The sequence below is a fragment of the Eschrichtius robustus genome, chromosome 18, assembly GCF_028021215.1.
Source record: "Eschrichtius robustus isolate mEscRob2 chromosome 18, mEscRob2.pri, whole genome shotgun sequence".
Taxonomy (NCBI): domain Eukaryota; kingdom Metazoa; phylum Chordata; class Mammalia; order Artiodactyla; family Eschrichtiidae; genus Eschrichtius; species Eschrichtius robustus.
In genome coordinates, this window is record NC_090841.1 from 26,853,329 (window position 1) to 26,875,559 (window position 22,231).

General features: G+C 42.6%; 1 protein-coding gene across 1 annotated transcript in view; it reads left to right on the forward strand.

Moving 5' to 3' along the window:
• LOC137751845 (protocadherin-8-like) overlaps positions 1–22,231 on the forward strand; it is a 47,246-nt gene that overhangs the window by 22,152 nt on the left and 2,863 nt on the right. The window contains exons 5-6 of the mRNA XM_068526516.1: positions 20,675–20,836; positions 20,937–21,110. Of these exons, the coding sequence (XP_068382617.1) occupies positions 20,675–20,836; positions 20,937–21,110 (336 nt within the window). The remainder of the gene's footprint in view (positions 1–20,674; positions 20,837–20,936; positions 21,111–22,231) is intronic.

A 22,231-nucleotide genomic window follows, 5' to 3' on the forward strand; every position in this document is an offset into this window, starting at 1 on the left:
TATTCCATTATCTTCTGGATCCTATCATTTTATTTTTGAAAAGCCAGCATTAGTCCTCTTGTTGGTCCTTTGAAGGTAATATGGCATATTTTATTTGACTGTTTTTTAGAGTTTTCTCTTTGTTTTTCAATGGTTTTACTGTATTAGTCTCCAAAGGTGTGCCTTTAATGAATCGTGCCCCCTAGTATTTTTGTCCTGCCCCTTTGAAAAAAAAAGTGAGCCCTGTGACTCACTTTTGACCAATAGGGCACATCTGCTTTGACACTGTGTGATTTCTGAGGCTCAGGAGTAAGTCTTGCTGCTTACCTGGCCTCTTGGAACACTCACTCTTGGGATGTGCCCTTTGAGAACCTCACTGTTAAGATGAGAAATTACTCTGACACCACCATGCTATAAGAGAATCATGCCACCTGGAGAGGCACTGGAGGATAAATTCTAGGAGAGAGAGCAGGGGTGGGGGAGATAGAGAGGGAGAGGGAGAGAAAGAATGAGAATCTGAGATGCCTGATGTAAGAGTGAATGGGCCATTAGGAGATCTTGCCCAGCCAAGCATTCAAATGGCTTCAGCCCTGCCACTGTGTAACTGCTACTGTGCAAGAGACCCCAAGCAAGAACTGTGCAGCTGAAGTTAGTCAATCTGCAGAGCTGTGAGATCTAAGAATAAATTACTTTAAGACATTAAGTTATGGGGTGGTCAGTTACACAATAATAGACAAGTGGAACAGAAAATAATACCTAGAAGTAGGATATGATTGAAACAAAACCTTAAAACATGTGGCATCAGCTTTGGGACTCAGAGGTAGGAGGAGCCTGGAAGATCCTCAAAGGAATTGTTGATGCAACTGGAAGGACAGGGAAGGGGCTATTACTAGAGGCTGGAGGAAAGGCAACCCGTGTTACGTAGTGGCACAAAATGTAGCGTAACTGTTGCCTGGCGTAACTCGGACAATAGGAAATGTAATTAAATTACATTCACTAATTAAATAGTGAACCTGCATAAGGAGCTTTTCAGAAAGAATGTCAAAAGTGCTAATTGGTGATTTTTAGCCATGTATGATAAAATATTATACAAGAGTGAGAAAGAGAAAGATACTAAGAAGGAACTTTTTCAGTTTCAAGCAGAAGTTAGAGGAAATATAAAGGATCCAGAGCTTACTAAGTGTACAAATAAAACTGTATCTTATTTTCAGCCTCTCCATATTGCAAAGGCTCTCAATATCTATCAGACCTGATCTCAGGATAAAGATTATCTTAAGGGCACAGCTATAGGGCACATTGTTAAGATTTCAGAAAGATTTAAGGGTGCACTTTAGAGACCATTAGAATTAGACAAAAATTTTCTTAGAATCTTAAGGGTGTTATTTCTCAGCTCCCTGACTTTCAGCACAAGACAGACTGGGGCCTACATCAAAAAGATTTCTGAGTGGAGTTTTGTCTAGTGGAGTGAATCCCACTACTGTTCATAGGAAGCCCAAAGATCTTTAAGAGAACTGTGTTGACAGAAGCGTCATAAGCTTGGAGTATAATGGATGGACATAGTTCAAAATGAAAAAAGCCTCTGGGTCCCTAATCTTATGTAGGCAGGAAGCAGGCTGAGACTGCTGCTTACTTGCAAACATGGACCATTTCTTGTGGAAAAGAAAGCTTGCAATAATAACCAAGAGGGAGGAGACAAAATTCCAGAGGGTAGAACCAAGAGCCTTAGAAAACCACTCCCAGAACTGAGCCCTAATCAAGGAACTGGCAATATATGCCCAAATGAATTTCAGAATTGCTTTGGACCAGCGACTGCTATGTGACTCTTTTTCCCTTATGTCCCCCACCCTGACCCTCTGACCCCCACTTTTGAATGACAGTGTCTATCACAGTTATAATACTCTGGTATTATTATTGTATGTTGAGCGTGTGGGGCAGATCATTTATGTCTTTAGTTCACAGGTCTTCAGATTGAGAAGAGCTGTACTCAGGGGTTGCCCTGAGCATTTGCACTTGCTAAGCCTTATTGACATTTGACCCTGATTTAATACTGCTTTATGCTTGGCTTCTCATCATGGGAAGTTTAGAAATCAGCAGATAATTTTAGGGGGAATGTGACAAAACGTTGGCTTACTTTCTTTTACTTCTCTTTTGTCCAAGATCTTGTTGTGGCTGTTCCAGATGTTTTTGATGCTTACAAAGAGATGTTTTTGCATTTTACTCATTTTATAGTTGTTCTTAGTAGTAAGGTCAATCTGATGCAAGCTACTCTATCATAGTCCAAGAAGTCCAAGTCTTTCATGTGGCTGCTTTGTGAGAACATGGTACACTTACACTGTGTTGTCTTTTAGGGGATCAAAAGAAGACTTTCTAGACTCAGTCCCAAGAAGAGCGCTTCTTCTAATCAGCTAGTACATTTTTATCAAACAGACAAAATGAACTATGTAGCTGATTATGTTCCCTTCTTCCCATTTCTGTTTTATTTCTAACAGATACGTGGGATTTTATTAGATACATTTTTCCTTAGGAGATAGGAGTGACCTCATATATGACCTTTCTCATTTACTTACTCAGTATACTTTATTTTTCTAATCTTTCAAAAATATATTTGGGAATGAGATAGTGTGTGAATTAAGAAATAATGATAACTTTTTCCACTTGGAAGTTGGGGAAGTTCATAGAAGTTTAGCAATTAGAGAGGATTCCTTCTTACAGATTAACCAAGGTCTCAAAGTTGATGTTTACATAATCATGAAAAATCTTTTAAATAAAATGAGGGTAACATTGGTAAAATCCTTTGATGAATGACCTGCACTATTTCCTAAGTGCAAAGTATTCATCCACGGGAAGTGAATAAACCTGGATTTCCAGGTAATAAACTACTTCTTTCCAGACACCAGGGAGTTCACTGATGCCCTGGAACACGGTATTTAAATATCAGGAACAAACACTTAATTCACTGACAGAAGGGAGGTTTATACTATCCCTAACACTCCACTGTTTAGGTTTTTTTGACAACCAGGTGGTGCTAGTTCAAATACAATCTACCCTAGTATAAACAGAACAAGAACAAGGTGTTGTTTAATTCAGTTTACCTGTTTAAGGAAGAGAGTCGTATGCATGGTAGTTTACAAATCATGTTAATTTCAAAATCTAATTCTTGGAATCTGTTATGTGACAAGTGTAAAATAACAAAGTATGCCAGCACTAATCCCCTCCTACCTCCCTTTCTTTCTTCTTCTTCTCTTCATGTCCTTTACTCATCATGTATCATTCTGTTACTTGTTGCACACAAACAAGTCAGCAACCTTAGTACTTCTATTGTGGAGTTACAGGCAGGGGCAATAATGAAATATTTAACAACATGGGTACCAGTCAGTCAGAACAGCTGCCTGATCAGTCAGAAAAGGGGCCAGACATGAGCACGACATGGCTGTTCTTGGCAGAGCAGCCCAACACCAACTCTGGTTATGGCCACCATGTTTTTTTGACAGAGAAAAAGTAAGAAAGTAAGAAGCTAAAATTCAATTCTCCTATTCCTATAGTGTGTTGCCTACTAGGTCATATTATTATGGAATGGACTACATTTTTCTTTGTCTTAAAAGTTTTATTCTGTTGCAAGATATTTAAAACAAAAACTGCCGTAAGTGAAAGGATTTCTTAGTACAATTTATTTCCTTTCAAGTTACAAAAGAATTTAGAAAGAAAAACATTTCATCTTACCACACTCCTTCTTTCTTGAAGGAAGTCTCCAGGGTAATGAAGTAGTTGGTGACTTTTGAGGAAGAGGATGTGAGCAAGGAGATAATTTGGTGATTCCCTTTATCATTGAAACTGAAACAAAGTATGTGGTTGTATTAATGAAAAGAATGCATCTTAGGCCAAAAAAAAAAAAAAAGCCCCCCCAAACCATACTTCTCACGATGTAGAAAAATATTTTCCTTTTAATGAGATAATTTGCCTGAGGAAAATTTGAAGTATTGGAGGGAAGAAAGATAAGTTAAAGTATATTTTGTGTGGTGGTGGGGCTGGTTCGGTGGCGGGAGGGGAGTAGAAACAGGGTAATTTGTCATAGAATCAGGATTTTATGGCTGGGAGGAAAATTGAATGCCATCATGTCCTCTTCTCTCCCATTTTACATAAAGAAATGGAGATCCAGAGAGGTTAAGTGGCTTACTCAGAGTCACACATCTAGTTATTTACTGAGAAAAAGAGAAAAGTAGAAAGAAAACTTAATTCCTGAACCAATTACCTTTTTTTTTTAATACTGCAGGTACCACAGTAACTGATTAATTCTAAAAAAAAAAACCTGGGAAAATCCTTCCTCCCTGAGGCCTTCCTGCTGCTCCTGCATCTGCCCAGATTCCTTCTATGAGGATCTATCCCCCGCCTAAACCCCCCTGCCCCTCATTCAAGCTCTCACAGCTCTGTCAAGTGATAGCTGTTTCCTGCTAAATAGAGGATGATCATCGGAATTTTGGAGGTGGCTTTTATCCCCTCCTGTTTTGAGTAATTGGTATACTTGTTTGTTTTTCTTTCAATGTGTTTAAACATTAAATGTGGTAAAATACACATTTACTATCTTAACCATTTTTAAGTGTATACTGCAGTAGTGTTAAGTACATTCACATTATTGTGCAGCCATCACCACCATCCGTCTTCAGAACACTTTGCATCTTGCAGATCTGTAACCCAGTCCCCATTAAACAACAACTCTCCATTCCCCCTTCCTCCAGCCCCTGGCAACCACCACATTCCACTTTCTGTCTCGATGGATTTGACTATTCAAGCGCCCTCATACAAGTGGAATCATACAGTCTGTCTTTTCTGTGACTGGCTTATTTCACTTAGCGTCATGTCCTCAAGGTTCATCCACATTGTAGCGTGTGCGAGAATGTCCTTCCTTTTTAGAGTTGAGTAATATTCCATCGTGTGTATACACCACATTTTATTTATCCATTTATCTATTCGATGAACACACGGGTTTTTTTTCCACCTGTTCCCTCTTTAATGACCCATTTTGGATGTGCACAGGCACTTCCAAAGTGCATGTTCAAGGAAAGATTGAAACATTCCATATGTTCCCTATGTGACCCTCGTGTGACAAAGGAGTAAACCGCATATTAATTTACAAACATCATGCAATAGGATACGTTTTCTTCACAAACTTATTTAGTTGTAGGAGGAGGAAAGGAGCTCACAGCTCGTCTGGCACATGATGTTCGAGGCCGTAGATGTTTCTTAACATGATAGAATTTATGACAGTTAGAGACGGAAGGCATCTTAAAGGAGACAGGAATTTGAGCATTTGGGCATCGGCATCAGGAACACCTAGGCTTGGGTTTCTAGGGCTTTATTAGCTGTGTGACCTTGAGCAGATTATTTAAACTCTTGAATGGAATTGAACTCTTCATGGAATTACTGAGGATTAAATGAGACAATGCAATTGAAGTGGTCAACACAATTCTTTGTACAGAGGGAATGCTCAATAAATTCTAGCCAAGGGATGAATCTCCTCTTTACAGATAAGTGAAGGGAAAGTGACTTGCCTGAGGTCACACAGACAAAACCACAAAACTGGCATTTGATTTGCTTTTCAAAAAGAATGAGAGGGATTCATTTTTAACAAATACATTTTTTTCTCATTGAAACTTTATTAGTTATTTGTGAACGTTCACAGAAACTCATGCCAAGAAGAAACATGGCACATATTCTTTTTTCCACTTCTTATTTGTTCTGTCATTTAGTCATTCAAGGAATTCCTTCATTTAATAAATGGTCACTGAGTGCCTGTCATGTACAACCACTGGATGGGCACTGGGGACATCACAGTTTCATGGAGGAGGTGGGTGCGTGTGCTAAGTGTCCCAGTGGGGACTAACCTAAGAGAATGTGGGAACCAACAGGACAGAGAGGTGCAGAACCCTGGCCTTTGGGGCAGGAAGTAGGGAAAACTGGATATGTATAGGGCCAGGCCTCAGGTTGCCCTTTGGTTGCATAAAACATTGAAATAAATCTGGCCTCCACCTTTGAACCTAGTGGGAGAGTAGCCATAAAAACAGTGACTAAGAATATAATTAAAAAGTGCAATGTATGTACCAAGTGGTAGGGGGCGCAGTGGAGAGAGTAAGTGATTCTGCCTAGAGGTTTTGGGGGAGGAGTGATGATATGGGGTGGAGGGAGGACTTAATGGAGGAGCTGGCAAATGAGGTACCTTGTAGGCTGAGTGGGATGTCACCAGCCACAGAGGAAGGGAAAGGTGCTCTAGGAAGAAGACCCAGAAGCATGTGAGCACAGGGGTCCAGGTCCCTGGGACACAGGTTATCCACGAGATGCTGGGGATGCAGAGTGGAGGAAGATGATCCTCCCATGGGGATGTCCCAGACCTTACCTGCTGGTGAGTATAATGGGGTCGTGTTAGCATTTACTGTCTTGATTCTGGGGGCTTTTCACTGCTATCATCTTATCCTTTAGGATATGCCCAAAGTCTCCCCCAGGTATTTCTGGGCACTTCCTCCCCACCCCCCCCCCACCCCCCCCCCCCAGCAAGGCATCTATCTCATCTGGACTCAGGATCAGCTGCTTCCATTTTCTGCTCTGGTGTTCTCATCAAGGTTTCTTGAGCTTTCCACTGCTGACCGTACCTCCACCAAAACATTCTGCCTAGCTTGGGCACCTCGGCTGGCGACCACCCTCAACTCTCAGGGACACAAACCTGTCCCATGATCTGTGACTGGGAATGGGGAGTGGGGATAGAGCAGGGTCTTTTCTACTCCATTTCATGTGAGTGTGTGTGTGTGTGTGTGTGTGTGTGTGAGAGAGAGAGAGAGAGAGCTGTCCATGGGGCTATGTTTCTCAAGACCAGAATCTTATAGACTCCCCTGAACACACTTCAGCTTATATCCTAAACTCTTCCCTCATTAGGGCTCATAAAGGGAAGAGATTTGCCATCTCATTCCCTCCTCTGACTTTATCTCTTCCACTATTACACAGGCACCATTATTAATGCACTGTTTTCTTCCCCTTTCTTTTGTCAATTAAAAAAAAAATCTTTGAATACGTATAAATTAATGAAAACAGATACTTGGTGAGCGGGTGTCTGCCTTGTGCCTGTGCATCTGGTTCTCAACTTTGGTCCAGCAAGCAGCTTTTGAAGGTCTCTCATGGTGGAGCTGAGAAGTTCCTGGCATTTGGGAGATATTCAAGAAACTACTATTGAATGGAACTGACTCTCCTGTAGGGAAGGAAGCCACTAAGGGTGGGTTTGTTTGTTGGCAGGTGAATGGTCTGAAGGAAACTGATGGTTTTAGGAGAAGAGAGAGAGTTGCGGCAGGAAGACCAAGTAGGAAGCTGAGGCAGCCATCAGGGTGATGCAGGCTTGAGCCAGGAAAGAGGGACCATGGGGATGAAGTAATGTGGGCAGAGCTGAAAAACAGTGGGGACAGGAGAACTGGTAGAGAACTTAAAGGCTGTATTTCCTGTGACTCAAAGAGTAGTTCTTGGAAACATACCCTTCCTCTTGGGCAGAAGTTATAGGATGCTAATAATCCTTGTGTCCCATCCTCAATGCCCCCCGCCCCTGACCCTGCTCCAGATCCCCCAGCATCTTTCTCCCTTTACTCCACTGACCCACGTGGGAGAGGACCGAAGAGATGATGACTCTGAAGTTTGTCTTGGGAGAGTTGGGTGGATGGTGATGAGATGAACATCATTCGATCCATTTTACATAGAGGTTAAGTGATTTGCCCAAGATCAGTGAACATACTGATAGCAGCATTATGTGTCCTTACTGTGCTAAAAACTCCAAGCCAGAATAGTTTCTACTTCATTACCCCCATGGCCTTTTCCCATTTCATAAAAAATTCTACACACAGAACAGACTCAAATAATTTTCTAAAATGTCATTAAAGTTAAGAAGATACTTAAAAGGACATATGAGAAGCCACATTCAACAAGTGCAGAAATAAATTGGAGATGAGAAAATATTAAAATACCTGACCTGCGTGGGTATTTGCATAATATTTAAAATTATCTCATCCATTTAGTTCTAGTGTTTGGTGTCAATCTGAAATATGAAAAATGTTCTCACGGAGATGCAGGCAAACTGAAGGAGGATATCTTAATATACAGGGAAATATAAATTACAAAGCTCTCTAAAGCTATTAGTAAAAGTACCGAAATACATTAGCAGGTGCATGGGTTCAACTTTGGATGAATGTTCTTTGAAATCGGATTCATCACCAAAATTAATCTGAGAGGCGTCAAATCTGTGCTGGGTTAAAGAGGTGACAAATGGGAAGATTTCATTGAAGTTCCAAATTGTAAAAGGATCAGAATTAATAATCCTCTGTCATGAGGAACTTGATCACTTAGGAGTTTAAGGAGCTTACATCTTGAAAGAGAGTAGAAAAGAAATCTGAAATATTTCTGGTGAAAGAAGTAGTCTGGTTATCAGTTGGATTGATTTGGTTTGATAAATAACTTCAGATCGACCACAGATAACCATGAAGATACGTGTCTGCAACTTTCACATGAACAGGGTTTATGTCTTTCAACAGGCTGGTCAATTTATTCTCTTAGAATGGAGTAAGTACAGTATTTTCCTCCCTTGTTATTTTTTTTAAATTGAAGTATAGTTGCTTTACAATGTTGTGTTAGTTTCAGGTGTACAGCACAATGATTCAATAATGTATATTTACATATATATATAAATTCTTTTTCAGATTTTTTTTCCTTGTAGCTTTATTACAAAATATTGAATATAGTTCCCTGTGCTATATAGTAGGTTCTTGTTGGTTATCTATTTTATATATAGTAGTGTGTATATGTTAATCCCAAACTCCTAATTTATCCCTCCCCTCCCTTTCCCCTTTGGTAACCATAAACTTGTTTTTTATGTTTTGTAAATAAGTTCATTTGTATGTTATTTTCTTTCTTTAGATTCCACGTATAAGCAATACCGTATGATATTTGCCTTTCCCTGTCTGGCTTACTTCACTTAGTATGATAATCTCTAAGTCCATCCATGTTGCTGCAAATGGCATTATTTCCATTGTATATAAGTACCATATCTTCTTTATCTGCTCATCTTTTGAACACTTAGGTTGTTTCCATGTCTTGGCTATTGTGAATAGTGCTGCTATGAACATAGGGGTGCATGTATCTTTTCGAATTACAGTTTTCTCCGGATTGGTAGAGCCACTATGGAGAACAGTATGGAGATTCCTTAAAAAACTAAAAATAGAGTTACCATGTGATCCTGCAATTCCACTCTTGGGCAATATGTCCAGAGAAAAGTATAATTCAAAAAGATACACTCACCCCAATGTTCATTTCCTCCCTTGTATTTAATTCAGAGCTTCTTGGGGGTGATGCCCTTTAGAAGCACCAATCTTCCTTCATTAGTGGCTTCTATTATGGCTCTTCATTCATATGGACTCACATAAAGAAAACAGGGGTCGGGGGGGGTGCTGGGAATATTGCAACACTCCACACATGTATCTTGCTCCAATACCTCAAATAACATTTTTTCTTAGTCAGAAAGACATATCCCTTGGCCATTTCGCAGGCAGTTTTCCCTGTTCCAAGTGACGAGTTTGGGTTTACGTATTAATGGGATGTGTTTGCATCTCTGCATCATAATCTCAAGGTTAGGCAGACGGTCCCTGGCACCCTGCTCAATTACGCATGAATAGCAATGGGAAAGGATATGGCTGATGATTCTTATGAGTTGAGCTTATGATGCTTTTCTTTTTTTTTTTTTAATTTATTTTTACTTATTTTTGGCTGCGTTGGGTCTTCGTTGCTGTGCGCGGGCTTTCTCCAGTTGCGGCGAGCGGGGGCCACTCTTCATCGCGGTGTGCAGGCTTCTCACTGCAGTGGCCTCTCCTGTTGCGGAGCACAGTCTCTAGGCACGCGGGCTTCAGTAGTTGTGGCACACGGGCTCAGTAGTTGTGGTTCACGGGCTTTAGAGCACAGGCTCAGTAGCTGTGGCGCACGGGCTTAGCTGCTCCGCGGCATGTGGGATCCTCCCGGGCCAGGGCTCGAACCCGTGTCTCCTGCATTGGCAGACGGACTCCCAACCACTGCGCCACCAGGGAAGCCCTATGATGCTTTTCTGCAAGAACAAAGCTGCGGCTGGTATTTGAGCATGCTACCAACTTTACCTCACGGCTGCAGCAGGGGGCTGCCTGATGTTTAGCAGCCCTGGGATTGGCATGATCCCCCTGAAACTGAAGCTCTGATGAATCAAACAGCTGCAAGAGGACTCAGCAACCTCAAGTCCTCAACTAAGCCTCCAGTCCATCCCCTGTTAGTACCCATGTCTATAGGAAGAGCTTGGCTATGGGGCCAGAGTATATTTCAGGGTCACTTTGCATGTGGATCCTTAGTTTTATCCCGCATCCCCAAATGAAGACTCTTGGAGGCCATCCTTTGGAAGATGGCCTCTAAGTAGGTTGAAAGAGAAAGAATCTTATATCATTTATACTTTTGAGTACCTAATAGATATCTGATCTATCATATTTCCAAAATAGAATTCTTCATCTTATATTTCTAGTTTTAACAATCTAAATAAAACACTTCAGTGTCAAAAGAAAAAAATAGAATTCTTAGCGCCCCCTCCACTGATAGTGTTAGTTGTTCCCATGTCAATAATGTAACGACCAACTCCTTAGTTACTGAAGCCAAAAATCTAGATGTTATCCTTAGTTTTTTTTTTTTTTTTCAAGGAGAATGAGCTTTTATTTTATTTATTTATTTATTTTTTTACATCTTTATTGAAGTATAATTGCCTTACAATGGTGTGTTAGCTTCTGCTTTACAACAAAGTGAATCAGTTATACATATACAATATGTTCCCATTTCTCTTCCCTCTTGCATCTCCCTCCCTCCCACCCTCCCCATCCCACCCCTCTAGATGGTCACAAAGCACCGAGCTGATCTCCCTGTGCTATGCGGCTGCTTCCCACTAGTTATCTATTTTACATTTGGTAGTGTATATATGTCCATGACACTCTCTTACCCTGTCACATCTCACCCCACCCCCTCCCCATATCCTCAATCCATTCTCTAGTAGGTCTGTGTCTTTATTCCCGTCTTGCCACTAGGTTCTTCATGGCCTTTTTTTTTTTTTTTTTTTTCCCCTCTGATTCCGTATATATGTGTTAGCATACTGTATTTGTTTTTCTCTTTCTGACTTACTTCACTCTGTATGACAGACTCTAACTCCATCCACCGCATTACAAATACCTCCATTTCATTTCTTTTTATGGCTGAGTAATATTCCATTGTATATATGTGCCACATCTTCTTTATCCATTCATCTGTCGATGGACATTTAGGTTGCTTCCATGTCCTGGCTATTGTAAATAGAGCTGCGATGAACATTTTGGTACATGACTCTTTTTGACCTATGGTTTTCTCAGGGTATATGCCCAGTATTGGGATTGCTGGGTCGTATGGTAGTTCTATTTGTAGTTTTTTAAGGAACCTCCATACTGTTCTCCATAGTGGCTGTATCAATTTACATTCCCACCAACAGTGCAAGAGTGTTCCCTTTCCTCCACACCCTCTCCAGCATTTATTGTTTCTAGATTTTTTGATGATGGCCATTCTGACTGGTGTGAGATGATATCTCATTGTAGTTTTGATTTGCATTTCTCTAATGATTAATGATGTTGAGCATTTTTTCATGTGTCTGTAGGCCATCTGTATATCTTCTTTGGAGAAATGTCTATTTAGGTCTTCTGCCCATTTTTGGATTGGGTTGTTGGTTTTTTTGTTATTGAGCTGCATGAGCTGCTTGTAAATCTTGGAGATTAATCCTTTGTCAGTTGCTTCATTTGCAAATATTTTCTCCCATTCTGATGGTTGTCTTTTGGTCTTGTTTATGGTTTTCTTTGCTGTGCAAAAGCTTTTAGGTTTCATTAGGTCCCATTTGTTTATTTGTGTTCTTATTTCCATTTCTCTGGGAGCTGGGTCAAAAAGAATCTTGCTGTGATGTATGTCATAGAGTGTTCTGCCTATGTTTTCCTCTAAGAGTTTGATAGTGTCTGCCCTTACACTTAGGTCTTTAATCCATTTTGAGTTTATTTTTGTGCATGGTGTCAGGGAGTGTTCTAATTTCATACTTTTACATGTACCTGTCCAATTTTCCCAGCACCACTTATTGAAGAGGCTGTCTTTTCTCCACTGTATATGCTTGCCTCCTTTATCAAAGATAAGGTGACCATATGTGTGTGGGTTTATCTCTGGGCTTTCTATCCTGTTCCATTGATCTATATTTCTGTTTTTGTGCCAGTACCAAACTGTCTTGATTACTGAAGCTTTGTAATATAGTCTGAAGTCAGGGAGCCTGATTCCCCCAGCTCCATTTTTCGTTCTCAAGATTGCTTTGGCTATTCGGGGTCTTTTGTGTTTCCATACAAATTGTGAAATTTTTTGTTCTAGTTCTGTGAAAAATGCCAGTGGTAGTTTGATAGGGATTGCATTGAATCTGTAGATTGCTTTGGGTAGTAGAGTCATTTTCACAATGTTGATTCTTCCAATCCAGGAACATGGTATATCTCTCCATCTATTTGTATCATCTTTAATTTCTTTCATCAGTGTCTTATAATTTTCTGCATACAGGTCTTTTGTCTCCTTAGGCAGGTTTATTCCTAGATATTTTATTCTTTTTGTTGCAATGGTAAATGGGAGTGTTTTCTTAATTTCACTTTCAGATTTTTCGTCATTAGTGTATAGAAATGCAAGAGATTTCTGTGCATTTATTTTGTATCCTGCTACTTTACCAAATTCATTGATTAGCTCTAGGAGTTTTCTGGTAGCATCTTTAGGATTCTCTATGTATAGTATCATGTCATCTGCAAATAGTGACAGCTTTACTTCTTCTTTTCCGATTTGGATTCCTTTTATTTCTTTGTCTTCTCTGATTGCTGTGGCTAACACTTCCAAAACTATGTTGAATAATAGTGGTGAGAGTGGGCAACCTTGTCTTGTTCCTGATCTTAGTGGAAATGGTTTCAGTTTTTCACCATTGAGGACAATGTTGGCTGTGGGTTTGTCATATATGGCCTTTATTATGTTGAGGAAAGTTCCCTCTATGCCTACTTTCTGCAGGGCTTTTATCATAAATGGGTGTTGAATTTTGTCGAAAGCTTTCTCTGCATCTATTGAGATGATCATATGGTTTTTCTCCTTCAATTTGTTAATATGGTGTATCACATTGATTGATTTGCGTATATTGAAGAATCCTTGCATTCCTGGGATAAACCCCACTTGATCATGGTGTATGATCCTTTTAATGTGCTGTTGGATTCTGTTTGCTAGTATTTTGTTGAGGATTTTTGCATCTATGTTCATCAGTGATATTGGCCTGTAGTTTTCTTTCTTTGTGACATCTTTGTCTGGTTTTGGTATCAGGGTGATGGTGGCCTCGTAGAATGAGTTTGGGAGTGTTCCTCCCTCTGCAATATTTTGGAAGAGTTTGAGAAGGATAGGTGTTAGCTCGTCTCTAAATGTTTGATAGAATTCACCTGTGAAGCCATCTGGTCCTGGGCTTTTGTTTGTTGGAAGGTTTTTAATCACAGTTTCAATTTCAGTGCTTGTGATTGGTCTGTTCATATTTTCTATTTCTTCCTGGTTCAGTCTCGGCAGTTTGTGCATTTCTAAGAATCTGTCCATTTCTTCCAGGTTGTCCATTTTATTGGCATAGAGTTGCTTGTAGTAATCTCTCATGATCTTTTGTATTTCTGCAGTGTCAGTGGTTACTTCTCCTTTTTCATTTCTAATTCTATTGATCTGAGTCTTCTCCCTTTTTCTCTTGATGAGTCTGGCTAATGGTTTATCAATTTTGTTTATCTTCTCAAAGAACCAGCTTTTAGTTTCATTGATTTTTGCTATTGTTTCCTTCATTTCTTTTTCATTTATTTCTGACCTGATCTTTATAATTTCTTTCCTTCTGCTGGCTTTGGGGATTTTTTGTTCTTCTTTCTCTAATTGCTTCAGGTGCAAGGTTAGGTTGTTTATTCGAGATGTTTCCTGTTTCTTGAGGTAGGCTTGTATTGCTATAAACTTCCCTCTTAGCACTGCTTTTGCTGCGTCCCATAGGTTTTGGGTCGTCGTATCTCCATTGTCATTTGTTTCTAGGTATTTTTTGATTTCCCCTTTGATTTCTTCAGTAATCACTTCGTTATTAAGTAATGTATTGTGTAGCCTCCATGTGTTTGTATTTTTTACAGATCTTTTCCTGTAATTGATATCTAGTCTCATAGCGTTGTGGTCGGAAAAGATACTTGATACGATTTCAATTTTCTTAAATTTACCAAGGCTTGATTTGTGACCCAAGATATGATCTATCCTGGAGAATGTTCCATGAGCACTTGAGAAAAATGTGTATTCTGTTGTTTTTGGGTGGAATGTCCTATAAATATCAATTAAGTCCATCTTGTTTAATGTATCATTTAAAGCTTGTGTTTCCTTATTTATTTTCATTTTGGATGATCTGTCCATTGGTGAAAGTGGGGTGTTAAAGTCCCCTACTATGATTGTGTTGCTGTCGATTTCCCCTTTTATGGCTCTTAGTATTTGCCTTATGTATTGAGGTGCTCCTATGTTGGGTGCATAAATATTTACAATTGTTATAGCTTCCTCTTGGATCGATCCCTTGATCATTATATAGTGTCCTTCTTTGTCTCTTGTAATAGTCTTTATTTTAAAGTCTATTTTGTCTGATATGAGAATTGCTACTCCAGCTTTCTTTTGATTTCCATTTGCATGGAATATCTTTTTCCATCCCCTCACTTTCAGTCTGTATGTGTCTCTAGGTCTGACGTGGGTCTCTTGTAGACAGCATATATATGTGTCTTGTTTTTGTATCCATTCAGCCAGCCTGTGTCTTTTGGTGGGAGCATTTAATCCATTTACATTCAAGGTAATTATCGATATGTATGTTCCTATTCCCATTTTCTTAAATGTTTTGGGTTTGTTATTGTAGGTGTTTTCCTTCTCTTGTGTTTCTTGCCTAGAGAAGTTCCTTTAGCATTTGTTGTAAAGCTGGTTTGGTGGTGCTGAACTCTCTCAGCTTTTGCTTGTCTGTAAAGGTTTTAATTTCTCCATCGAATCTGAATGAGATCCTTGCTGGGTAGAGTAATCTTGGTTGTAGGTTTTTCTCCTTCATCACTTTAAGTATATCCTGCCACTCCCTTCTGGCTTGCAGAGTTTCTGCTGAAAGATCAGATGTTAACCTTATGGGGATTCCCATGTGTGTTATTTGTTTTTTTTCCCTTGCTGCCTTTAATATGCTTTCCTTATATTTAATTTTTGACAGTTTGATTAATATGTGTCTTGGCGTGTTTCTCGTTGGGTTTATCCTGTATGGGACTCTCTGTGCTTCCAGGACTTGATTAACTATTTCCTTTCCCATATTAGGGAAGTTTTCAACTATAATCTCTTCAAATATTTTCTCAGTCCCTTTCTTTTTCTCTTCTTCTTCTGGGACCCCTATAATTCGAATGTTGGTGCATTTAATGTTGTCCCAGAGGTCTCTGAGACTGTCCTCAGTTCTTTTCATTCTTTTTTCTTTATCGTGCTCTGTAGTAGTTATTTCCACCATTTTATCTTCCAGGTCACTTATCCTTTCTTCTGCCTCAGTTATTCTGCTATTGATCCCATCTAGAGTATTTTTAATTTCATTTATTGTGTTTTTCATCATTGCTTGGTTCCTCTTTAGTTCTTCTATGTCCTTGTTAAATGTTTCTTGCATTTTGTCTATTCTATTTCCAAGATTTTGGATCATCCTTACTATCATTATTCTGAATTCTTTTTCAGGTAGACTACCTATTTCCTCTTCATTTGTTAAGTCTAGTGTGCTTTGACCCTGCCCCTTCATCTGCTGTGTGTTTTTCTGTCGTCTCATTTTGCTTATCTTACTGTGTTTGGGGTCTCGTTTTCACAGACTGCAGGTTTGTAGTTCCCGTTGTTTTTGGTATCTGTCCCCAGTGGCTAAGGTTGGTTCAGTGGGTTGTGTAGGGAACTAGTGCCTGAGCTCCGGTGGATGAGGCTGGATCTTGTCTTTCTGGTGGGCACATCCACGTCTGGTGGTGTATTTTGGGGTGTCTGTGGCCTTATTATGATTTTAGGCAGCCTCTCTGCTAATGGATGGGGCTGTGTTCCTGTCTTGCTAGTTGTTTGGCATAGGGTGTTCAGCACTGTAGCTTGCTGGTCATTGAGTGATGCTGGGTCTTGATGTTGAGATGGAGATCTCTGAGAGATTTTTGCCGTTTGGTATTACGTGGAGCAGGGAGGTCTCTTGTGGACCAGTGTCCTGAAGTTGGCTCTCCCACCTCAGAGGCACGGCCCTGATGCCTGGCTGGAGCACCAGGAGCCTTTCGTCCACACGGCTCAGAGTAAAAGGGAGAAAAAATAGAAAGAAAGAAAGAAAGAGGCTATAATATAGTGAAGTAAAATAAAGCTATTGTAAAGCAAAGCTATACAGACAAAATCTCACCCAGAAGCATATACATATACACTCACAAAAAAAAAAAAGGAAAAGGGGGAAAATTAATATATCCTGCTCCCAAAGTCCACCTCCTGAATTTGGGATGATTCGTTGTCTATTCAGGTATTCAACCGATGCAGGCACATCAAGTTGTTTAGGAGTTTTAATCCGCTGCTTCTGAGGCTGCTGGGAGAGATTTCCCCTTCCCTTCCCTGTTCGCACAGCTCCTGGGGTTCAGCTTTGGATTTGGACCCGCCTCTGCGTGTAGGTCGCCTGAGGGCGTCTATTCCCCGCCCAGACAGAACGGGGTTAAAGGAGCCGCTGCTTCGGGGGCGCTGGCTCACTCAGGCCGCGGGGAGGGAGGGGTACAGAGGAGGCGGGGCGAGCCTGCGGCGTCAGAGGCCGGCGTGACGTTGCACCAGCCTGAGGCGCGCAGTGCGTTCTCCCGGGGAATTTGTCCCTGGATCATGGGACCCTGGCAGTGGCGGGCTGCACCGGCTCCCGGGAGGGGCGGTGTGGAGAGTGACCTGTGCTCACACACAGGCTTTTTGGAGGCGGCAGCAGCAGCCCCAGCGTCTCACGCCCGTCTCTGGGGTCCGCGCTGATCGCCGCGGCTCGCGCCCTTCTCTGGAGTTCGTTTAGGCGGAGCTCTGAATCCCCTCTCCTTGCGCGCAGCTAAACAAAGAGGCAAGAAAAAGTCTCTTGCCTCTTCGGCAGCTGCAGTCTTTTTCCCGGTCTCCCTCCCAGCCAGCTGTGGTGCGCTAACCCCTTCAGGCTGTGTTCACGCCGCCAACCCCAGTCCTCTCCCTGCGATCCGACCGAAGCTGAGCCTCAGCTCCCAGCCCCGCCTGCCCCGGCGGGGGAGAAGACAAGCCTCTCCGGCTGGTGAGCGCTGCTCGGCGCCGAGCCTCTGTGCGGGAGTCTCTCCGCTTTTTCCTCTGTGCCCCTGTTGCTGTGGGATCCACGCTGTTAGCTGCGGCTCACGCCAGTCTCTGAAGTTCGTTTAGGCGGCGCTCTGAATCCCCTCTCCTCGCGCACCAGGAAACAAAGAGGGAAGAAAAAGTCTCTTGCCTCTTCGGCAGCTGCAGACTTTTTCCCGGGCTCCCTCCCGGCTAGCTGTGGTGCACTAACCCCTTCAGGCTGTGTTCACGCCGCCAGCCCCAGTCCTCTCCCTGCGATCCGACCGAAGCCCGAGCCTCAGCTCCCAGCCCCGCCCGCCCCGGCGGGGGAGCAGAGAAGCCTCTCGGGCTGGAGAGTGCTGGTCGGCACCGCTCCTCCGTGCGGGAACCTCTCCGCTTTGCCCTCCGCACCCCTGTGGCTGCGCTCTCCTCCGTGGCTCCGAAGCTTCCCCCCTCTGCCACCCGCAGTCTCTGCCCGCGAAGGGGCTTCCTAGTGTGTGGAAATCTTTCCTCCTTCACAGCTCCCTCCCACTGGTGCAGGTGCCGTCCCTATTCTTTTGTCTCTGTTATTTCTTTTTTCTTTTGCCCTACCCAAGTACGGGGGGAGTTTCTTGCCTTTTTGGAGGTCGGACGTTTTCTGCCAGCGTTCAGTGGGTGTTCTGTAGGAGCAGTTCCACGTGTAGATGTATTTCTACTGTATCTGTGGGAAGGAAGGTGATCTCCGCGTCTTACTTTTCCGCCATCTTCTCTCCTCCCCTATCCTTAGTTTTAATGATTTCAATCTCCCTACCCACTTGGATCCTGGAATCTTTAGAGCCTCTGTCTGTGCTTATTATTATTATTATTATTTAAAATTATTTTTTGGCTGCGTTGGGTCTTCATTGCTGCACACAGGCTTTCTCTAGTTGCGGTGAGTGGGGGCTACTCTTCGTTGCTGTGCACGGGCTTCTCATTGCAGTGGCTTCTCTTGTTGTGGAGCACGGGCCCTAGAACACGTGGGCTTCAGTAGTTGTGGCATGTGGGCTCAGTAGTTGTGGCTCGTGGGCTCTAGAGCGCAGGCTCAGTAGTTGTGGCGCACGGGCTTAGTTGCTCCACAGCATGTGGGATCTTCCCAGACCAGAGATCGAACCCGTGTTCCCTGCACTGGCAGGCGGATTCTTAACCACTGCGCCACCAGGGAAGCCCCTGTCTGTGCTTTTTCTCACCTTAGGGCTTTGCACCTTCCACGCTTCTCTGGTAGTGCCCAGGGCCTGGAACATTCGCCTATATGGAAGCTGAGTGCCAAGCTGTCACTGGGCTCCAGATTCTTCTTTCTTTTTAGGAGCCTACTTCCCCCTGTTTTGGGTTTGCAATGAAAATGCTCCGCACCCCTCCCCACCCCGCAAGATATCTCTCTGCTTACAAATTAATCACGTCGCACTCACCTTACTTGGGCTATCAAGTGTATACTCCCATAAAGCACAATGTGTATTAGTCTGAACTTCATCTGTAACATACTCTTGAAAGATAACCTGCATGCACAGGAAGACTTTGTAAACTGCAAGATATTGTGCAAATGCTGGCTTTTCTTATTGGCTTAATTCCTGAGTCCTAAGACTTCACAGGGACTCCTCGGCACCTTCATGGGGGGATCAGAGCTTCCCATCTCTCTTCACCCCAAGTGGCTCGACTTTTATCTCTTTTATGTTCTGCTGCTAAAAAGTTTGAAAATCACTGACTTCATCAAACACTTGGCTTATGCATTAATCTCCTTTACAACATCTCTTACAGTTGGTTGTCCAGTCTTTGCTTGACTATGTCCAGTGACAGGGACCTCATTACTTTAGGAAGTAGCTATTTTAAGACCGTTCTATTCATTTTAGTTCTGTTCTATTTTTGGAAAGTTTGTTTTGTTGTTCTTGGTTCATAATTCTTTAGGTCAAGAGAGAAGAAATACTAGCTAACCGATTCCACAGTTGGGTCCTGGTTAATTAAGGCTTTCCCCTGTAAATATTTTTTATGCACGGATAATCATTCTAGGCATTTTGTTGATTCATGCCCTTATTTTACGCCCTTTCTGAGTAGAGATGAGTGTAGGCATTTTGCCCATACCCCACCCTGCCCCACTTTCACTTTTACATCTTAATAATGAGATATAACCATAAAGTGACTCTGGGTTACCACAAGCAATTCAGCAGGCAATACAGTAGTTCCTCCTTATCCAGGGTATCACTTTCTGTGGTTTCACTTACAGGCAACTGCAGACTGAAAATATTAAGTGGAAAATTCCAGAAATAAACAATTTATAAGTTTTAAGTCGCTGTTCTGAGTAGCATGATGAAATCTCCTGCCATCCCACTTCATCCCACCTGGGACGTGAACCATCTCTTTGTCCTGCCTGTTAGTCACTTAGTAGCCATCTGGGTTATCAGACTGACGGTCTGTGTTATCCTGGGGCTTGTGTTCAAGTCACCCTTATTCTATTTAATAATGGCCCCAAAGCACAGGAGTACTGATGCTGGCAATTCAGATATTCTTTTACTGTGCCTAATTTATAAATTAAATTTTAGCATAGGTATGTATGTATAGGAAAAACCTTATATATGTAGAGTTCAGTGCTACCGGTGGTTTCAGGCATCCACTGGGGGTCTTGGAACATACGCCTGGTGGATGGGGGGAGGACTGTGGCTCATGAGATGTGAGACTGAGATAGGGACAGAGAAAGGGACAGGTGTGTATTTTTGAGGTCCTCCTCTGTGCTAAGCCATCATATATTTTTTTATATGCAATGCTTACAAAAATCAATCATAGATGTAATTATTTTGCAGCCCAGATACATTAGAAAATGGTATAAAATTCACAGCTAGGAAGTACTGGAGTTGGGATTTCCAGGACTATCTGATTCTGAAATCTGATTTCTTTCCTCTGCTCCAGAAGATAATTTCCGTTAATAACTCTGGCCACTACCACCATTGTCATTATATTGTTATAAAAACACACAGTTTTGCAGTCATTAATGTCTACTTAATAATTTCTCCTGACCTCAGTTTGCTTACCTGCAAAATGGGGATAATAATCATAGCTTTATCACAGGGTAGTTATGAGTAAAAAGGCAATTACAAGTTATGCACTTGGTGTCTGCCTGGCACATAGTTAGTAAGCATGGGCTATACGGTCACTTTTGATTGTTATTGTTATTCCATGCCAGGCCCTTCCCTGAGTCAATTAGGGAGCACAAGGGCATTCACACATGCATAGTCGAATGAAGAACTAAAGGAAAAAACTTGTGTGTGTTGGAATGTTAAATCCCTTTTATGCCTAGGATCCTGGCTGCTGAGTCGGATCATGAAGCCAAGTGGCAGGGTGCAGGCATGGGGGTAGGGGCCGTGAAGGTGGTTGAGGGGAAACACTCTAGCTGCTTCCAGACTAAGAAGGACCCTGGAGGGTGCACATACCCTGCCTTCAACACTCCAGACACGTGGATGTAAGCAGGGGGCAGCCCACTTGATAGGCATGCCAGGCTGGTTCAAAGGCATCACCATAGCACTGGTTCTATCTGCTCTCTATTCGTGACCTCCTGATAGGGGAAACAAATCCATTGAACCAAATAAGATGAAGCTGCAAACCCTGGCTCGCGATGCTCGTCAGGCAGCCGTCTCCCTGCTGGTTTCACAGATTGTGGTGCCGAATCCCAAGCCCAGGCTGTCCCACCCCCCAGGCGAGTGCGAGGCCCAGGCCGCCGAGTACCACACGCTCCTGTAATGTATCACAATTACCGAGACAGCTGTGCTAAGTAACTTTCCACGGATCTGCTCTGAAAACGTTCAGCGTGTTCAATAGCCCTCGAAATTTGTCATTTGGAACCTGCGGTGTGGTGGTATGGTGGTGCTTATACTGAGCTGTGGCAGAATAAATACAGTCACCTCACGAGACTGTATGTTTCCTTTGAAGTGGAGCGCATGTAAAAGAGTTGGGTTCTTTCAGCTTCGATTATACTTCAATTTAGCACATTGAAAGGGAAGGAAGGGAAGTTGCAAAGACAGCACAGGTGCGAGAGACTGTAGAGCTGGTCATGTACGTCGCCCAGAAGCAGGCGTGTGCTTTGTTGGGAACATTATTTTGCATTTGCAAAGCAAGGATCTGCCCGGCATCCTGAGAGGGCCCCGTACGTGAATTGCCCATTAGCACTGCCGGGGGTGCTGGGCGAGGTGCCCAGTGTCAAACACGGCTGGGGACAGAGCGGGGAATGTCCCTAATCTCTGGGGACATCCTTAGTAGGACTCAGACACCCCTCACCTGTCTCTCGTGAGTGGAGCTTTGGAGCCCAGGCTGCTGGAAAGAAGCACTAATCATTTACCCAGAATACAATCCAGAAGCTAACCCAGATCTGCAAAATGCCTTCTGTTATTATCAAGAGCACTGCTTCTCAAATCCCAGCTTTTGCACCTCAGAAAGAGGTGAAAATGAGAATGGGAGGGAGGTGGCAGCTCTGGGGGCTCCGGGCACTGCTTCCTTGGAAGCCATTCATCCCTCCTCTGCGGAAGGCGTATCAGCGCTTCTCTTGCAGGTGATAGATAAGGACGGGGTACTAAGGACAGCCCCGTTCTCTCTGAAAGGCCCACACTCCAGTTAAAGAGAAGGCTGTGAACGAAGGTGAACGAAGCGCTAATGGGCAGGTGAGGAATTGTTGAACAGAGCCCAGGAAGGGGCTGAGTGTCTGCAGGTTCCTCTAAGGAAAGCAGAGTTCTCTCCTGTTTACTCAGGTGCCAGAAGTGGGTTCCTTAGTCTCAGGGGCTGTTGCGCCCTTTGAAGGCAGCCTGGTTGGTTTATCACACAGGACAGTAACAGCTTCACCCCGTGCGTTGGGTTGCCCTTTCTT